Below are 6,000 nucleotides of genomic sequence, written 5' to 3'. Positions count from 1 at the left end.
ATATTTATTCAATATAAAAATACATAAATATATTTTTAAAATGTCTATGATTAAATCAAAATAAAAACTTAAAATTTTAATATTTAAAATTTTAGTCCATATTTCAGTTAAAAATTCAATATTCAAAATTAAAAAATTCCAAAAATGATAATCTCAACACAAAAATTGTGAAAGAAAAATAAAAAAATATGTTAAAAATAAAAAAATTAAAATTTAACAATAATAACGTTTTTTGGGTAAAACGCCCCAAAAAATTAAACTATAGTGACATTTTTAATAAAACACATAAAAAATTGAGTTATAGTGGTTCTCGCAATAAATCAAAGAATTACCGGCGTTTTAAAAAAAAAAAAGCCACAAAAGGCTATTATTTTTTTATAAAAAAAGGCAAAATCCCGCTCATTGTTTTTGGTTACCCGCTCGTTAACCAAATCCCCCAAATTATTTCTTTTTCACCAAATAAAAGAGAAGAGGGGGGAGGAGGAAGAAGAAGAGACTGGAGATGAAGGGACTAAAAAGGTCAAAGGTAGTAGTAGAAAGGGGAGTTCTAGGAAATCTGGTCGAGATTCGGCTGAGAAGAAAGAGCCAGTGACAAAGCTTTGTTTTGAATCGAATTAGGGAAAGTGACAAAGCTTAAAGGTATGTGGGTGGTGTCCAAAAAGAACTATACTGGGAGACGAAAGAATCACGGATCTTAACGACTGGCTTTTGGACACCCATAAGCCTTTCAATGCTTTATCATCCGAAGGTGTTCTGTATGTTGAATTTGGCTTGGTAGTACCCAGTAGGTGTTTGATTTTATTTCTCAATGAACATTGTTTGGATTTATTTGAAGCAGTAAACACTAAATAGTTATAAATTCTCACATAAGCCTGTCTATCTGCAACGGGAGGACGGTGATTAATTATTTAATAGTCCAACATCTATTTTTTTATTGTGTTGATTTATGTGCTTGCAAAGTTGTCTTTGTGCTAATGATGTTTTCTAAATGTATATTTTTAATATGTCCAGAACACGGCTGGAAATCCAAGCTGATGCTGCTTGTGTGGATCTTAAATCTCGATCTCCATATTTTTATGAGTTTGGATGCAAGATAGCACCACTGTGAGTCTCTCCGTCAGTCCTTGTAGTATCTTTTAGAATCTATGCTATTTGGATTCGAGTGTAAGCGACAAGTACTAAGTATATTATCCAACACGGGTTTAGTTAAAATTTTCTAAGTATTTCTTTTTGTATTTAGAGGATCCTTAAAGGTTACGTCCTTATGGATTGAAGAATCCAAGCAATGTAGGATCCATGCTCTTAGTTCATCTCTAGGCTGTCTGGCCAGTAGACCTTCTAAATCCAACTGGTCCAACAAGATTGTTTCAAATTGGTATCTAGAGAGTCTTTATAGGATTATATATATATATATATATATGTTTGAGCACAATTGTCTGATACTAATACTTAAAGAAGTCCGAGTAACATAATGAAAAATGGATTTCTCAGTCGCCACTTTGTGTTTTGATGGGATAGGGTTGGTGATAAAGCCATTGAAATCTTGCTCTTATCGGCATTCAAGATCAGATATAAGGAGATCTTAATCAAGGCATATACTGCAGCATACACAATGGCTTCCAAATTCTTGACCCTTCTAACAAAAGAAGAATCAAATTGTGGGAATCCTTTTCCTTTATTTAAAGCTTATTTCTTTCAGTGCTATGCCTCCTTTAGATGTATAAACATTACAATTCTGCTATGTTATCCTTAGGTACGAGTGTTAGGTACAAATATGTGCTTGACATGAGTACAACCAAATTTTTTTTAAGTTTTTCCTTGTATTTGGAGGATTCTTAGAAGTTATATCATCATATCCATATGTCGAACATAAGCATTGCGTATGGGTATTTCGAGAAAGATTGATTCTTTGATGTTCTGCTTTTCCTTTTGTATGCTTTGCAATTTCAATTTTTTGCTTACACATTTTTTCCTCTCTTATAGGAGGACTTCTTGTGCTTTGTCCTGCCCATTCTTCAGTCAAGTTTCCAAGTGAGAAGTCCAGAAAGGCCCATTCTGCAGCCAAGTTCCCAAATGAGAAGCCTGGAAACTGTCTATCTGCTGAAGATAAGGTGCCAACTGAAAGGTAATTAATCAATTAAGATATCTTAGACGTCTTACGCAGGTGTATAACTCCATTGCATGCTTTTTGAGGGACTTAATAATTATATCTTTGACTTGCATATGTGTTTTATTGTGCTGAGAGGTAAACTCGTATACTGATGATATTTTTGCAAGTACTGAAATTTCTCGTTAATTGATTCTTTTTGGTGTTAAAAGTTTCATGATTGATGAAATGGATACGCAAAATCTAATTTGGAAATTCTTCGGTTGATAGAATACCCTTAATGGGCTTTTCTTTTCACAGCAATTTACTCTCATGTGGCATTTATTTAGTTATTTATTGTTTTATTTTATTGCAGTTTCTTCTGGTCAAGTTTGAAAAAATGATTAGTGTAACTGTATCCAAGTTTTGGAGGCTGGATGTCACTCATGTGATTGCCTCTACAGATGAGAATGGTGCATGCACTAGGACACTTAAAGTTCTCATGGCCATTTCAAACGGGAAGTGGGTTCTTAAATTAAATTGTGAGTTCGTTGTTCTTTTCCTGTTAAATAAAATGTTGCAGATGGTTGGGCCACCTATAAATCAGCTTGCTGTATTTTCTGTGTTATTTTTTTTTATGTTATAAGTACAGATTCCTTTTATTTTATTTACAGATACTTGGTTGTGCTATGTACTTTGTGTAATTTGTTGAGAAATTCTTATCTTTTGCAGGTAAATAAACCATCACTTATATTCATTGATGAAATTGATGCTTTAGCAACTAGGTATGGTAGGTATGGTAATCTTGTTGCTACTACTATCTGTTCTTTTTTTAATACAAGAATTTGTTGATACCACACCATTTGTTTCAATATATGTTAGAGCATATATGAACACCAGCTGAGTCTTCTAGTAGAAAATTGGAGCATATATATGTAGATGTATATGTGTATACACACATATATAACGTATAATATGAACAATATTAGAAAAACTTAGGAGCTGAAATGTTCACTTTGGAAAATGATTCTGGTGTTTCTTGCCTCAAAGGGGTTCATCAACTGCTCAATGGTAATGAGAAAGACGTTGGATTGGAAAAACTTAACTCAGTCTATTGTTGGTGGCTGTCTTGAATTTTTTTTTCCTATTTATACTCTATTATATTTCTCATGATAATACTGAATTTACTGAACGTGGAACTTCCTTGAGTTGTTGCTCCTCGTGCTTTTTGTAAACGTTTTCAATCTAGGTTGCTGTTAAGAAAATGAAAAGAAAGTTCTACTTTTGGGAAGAGTGTATGAATCTAAGAGAAGTTAAGGTAAGCTGTAATATTTCTTTGAATGTTAACAGTCATTTGCTTTTTACATAAGCCTTAATCTTAAGAGCGTGTTCCATTTATTGTGTACCCTCATCTAAGAGAAGTTAAGGTAAGCTTTTCACATTTTCTTTGACAAAATTAGTGAATTATTATCTGCAGGCCCTTCGTAAACTAAATCACCCTAATATTGTAAAGTTAAAGGAGGTTGTCAGGGAAAGCAATGAACTATTCTTCATTTTCGAGTACATGGTAAGGGTGCTTTTCCAACTTCACATTATTATTCTGCCAAAGCATGGGTTTTATGATTTTATCTTCCACATAACTATTGTATCTTCATTCCCCACAATTATAATTTAAGTTGCCTTATTTTCAATATTTTTGGTCAACACAAAGCTTGGGGACATGACTGATTAGACTGGAACTAGGAACATGGAGAGAACTTGTCCATGTCTTGGTTACAAATACCATTTTGGAATCATTTCTTAAGCAGGTGTTAGGTTACCAGGATCTGTTCAATTAATTACAATGTTTAAGCTTTTAAAATTTGAAAGGGATTCACTTTTGAAGAATTCTATAATTGATTCTAGTGTAAGAGTTGTGCAGATACTAACTACTCCCCTCCCCTTTTCCCAAGGACAGGCAGGGAAAAAACAAAGAAAAGAATAGAAAAAATCTCTCCAATTTTATCTCTTTCAACAAAATATCATAGGTTTTTTTCTTAAACAATAAAGGTTTCAAGTGGTTGTTTTTGCCTGCTGATCTCACTATTGAACATAACTCTTTCCTTTAAATATAATGATACAATAATTGTGTACTTCTTTAAGCCACTTTCAGAGCAGTAGGTACTTTTTTTTTTCACGATCTGTTTGTTTCTCAAGAAAGTATGGAAATTTTGAGCACTTAATTTAATTTTATAATTATTTTAATAGATTAGGCTATATTTGGCTGCGAAATGAATACCAAAACGATTTTGAATTGAATTTGTTTTAAGATATTATTCCAATAGCATCAGTTTCTATCGCCGTGTGAACTTTTAGTTATAATTAATGAAAAAAAATCAGCTTTTTTCTCTCTTCCATTTAAAACATTTATATATTCTTTTGATTTATTTGATGTAGTTGATTTCGAAAGAACTTGGTGTATTTGCACGAGAACTTTTGTGTGTTCGCTGCAAGACTTTTCTACGTTTTACTTGTATTGTTTTGTTCTCAGGTTGATCAATAGAAGTTCTCGTTTTTCTTCCCTGTTTCATCTGGGTTATAATTGGTTGTAACTCTGTTTTCGTGTTATCTTGTTTAGGTCAGAGCATTATGCGACAAGGCATAAAATATGCATCTCAAAGACTAGATACATTTGCATGTGTTCGGTATAGAAAAAGGTGTTTCCATTTTGGTGTTAGGATTTTATGCAGTGTAGTTGCTTACTGTCTTACACTATTGTCCTTTTAGGCAAAATGGTTGAACAAGCAATTGAGCAAATTATGGCCTTTTGTTGCAGAGGTAAGATACTTGTTCTTATATATATTTTTGCTATAAGATTCATAGTAGTTGCTGGTTATTTATTTCAAAAAGGCTGAGAGAGGCTTTTGTGTAACTGAGGTTTTCCACCTTAACAGATGAAATTTAGGCAGGTTGTTCAACTCTTTTGGTGCTTTCTGAAGTGAAAATAATTGAAATTGTTCTCTATGTAACTTATAATTTAGTATTTTTTCATAGTAGATAAACCAGTATTAGACTATTGTGTTGGTTGTCTGCAATATTAAGCATTCTGAGCATCAATATATTTAGATATTTTGAGGTTTAAAGTTGAACTCAGGGAAGAAATAAAGATAAAAACAACTAACATAGTGGATCAGGAAAATGCTTTGCCACGAGCTGCTTTCTGTTTGACTTGTTTACATATCTAAATAATAGATTGTTTGAGGATAGGCCATGGATTTGGTGATATTTTTTATTTAAACTATGTAGGTTTTAGATGCAACGCCTGTACATGCAAAGGCACATGATTAATAACATGATCAATGACTTTTGCCGAAACAAATTCTAATTCTTGCATTATGGTGGCATTATTAAAAATTTTTCTTTCCATATCATAATTCAAAGAGATCGGATAATGTGTTTTGACATATGTGGCTTTGAGGGTCGTATAATTGATTTCCTTATTGGCTTGACTTTGGCTTACAGGTGCATACTTTGCCTTTCTGTTCCAGTGTTTTGGATTCTCTTGCGGTTGAATTGAAAGCATCAAAGCACTTCTTTAAGTTATATGCTGGCATTGCAATACTTTGGCTTCATCTAAGCTTGAGCCAGCCTTCTTTTGTATATTGTTTTTTCTTCTTTTTCCTTTGATTAATGAGAGGTGACGATGAATTGGTAGTCTTTTCTCATGAGGATGCATTTTGTTTTAGAAATTGTAATACTTTTTGTGTCTGTGTGTGTTACTTTTTATGTATTAAATTACATATTGAATCAATGTTTATGTATTAAATTTAAATTCATTAATTTTTATAATTAGTTTTGAAGTTTAAATTTTAATGGAAAATTTAATTTAATTAATATTTTTATTTATCTTTAAAAGTATATAGTTTAAATTTCAA

At 32.1% G+C, this 6,000-nt stretch overlaps 1 protein-coding gene across 7 annotated transcripts; it reads left to right on the top strand.

The window, feature by feature from the left end:
* The first annotated feature begins 301 nt into the window (after positions 1-301).
* LOC108486647 (serine/threonine-protein kinase MHK-like) lies at positions 302-5,914 on the top strand. Of its 7 annotated transcripts, none has more exons than XR_008286160.1 (11): positions 303-784; positions 1,012-1,104; positions 1,519-1,658; positions 1,984-2,125; positions 2,463-2,628; positions 2,819-2,871; positions 3,336-3,404; positions 3,564-3,653; positions 4,704-4,782; positions 4,853-4,903; positions 5,588-5,914. XR_008286160.1 is itself a non-coding variant. In XM_053031318.1 (5 exons), exons 1-5 carry the CDS (start codon positions 2,874-2,876, stop codon positions 5,750-5,752), a joined length of 378 nt encoding a protein of 125 aa, XP_052887278.1. In that variant the 5' UTR covers positions 2,858-2,873; the 3' UTR covers positions 5,753-5,914. The 7 variants fall into 7 exon arrangements, 1 of the variants encoding a protein (XP_052887278.1); XR_008286159.1 differs by having other exon boundaries at positions 2,819-2,880; XR_008286161.1 differs by having other exon boundaries at positions 302-784; positions 2,819-3,404; positions 4,704-4,770.
* Positions 5,915-6,000: the final 86 nt, after the last annotated feature.

Source organism: Gossypium arboreum, chromosome 7, assembly GCF_025698485.1.
Source record: "Gossypium arboreum isolate Shixiya-1 chromosome 7, ASM2569848v2, whole genome shotgun sequence".
In the NCBI taxonomy this organism is placed as follows: Eukaryota; Viridiplantae; Streptophyta; class Magnoliopsida; order Malvales; family Malvaceae; genus Gossypium; species Gossypium arboreum.
Note: the sequence above shows the minus strand (reverse complement) of the source record. Positions and strands in the feature narration are given on the sequence as shown.

Bases quoted from the DNA above. Each gene is read 5' to 3' on its own strand.
- LOC108486647 (XM_053031318.1), top strand. The intron at 3,405-3,563 runs GTAAGCTGTAAT...TATTATCTGCAG, and splicing joins TGAATCTAAGAGAAGTTAAG to GCCCTTCGTAAACTAAATCA. The intron at 3,654-4,852 runs GTAAGGGTGCTT...TTGTCCTTTTAG, and splicing joins TCTTCATTTTCGAGTACATG to GCAAAATGGTTGAACAAGCA.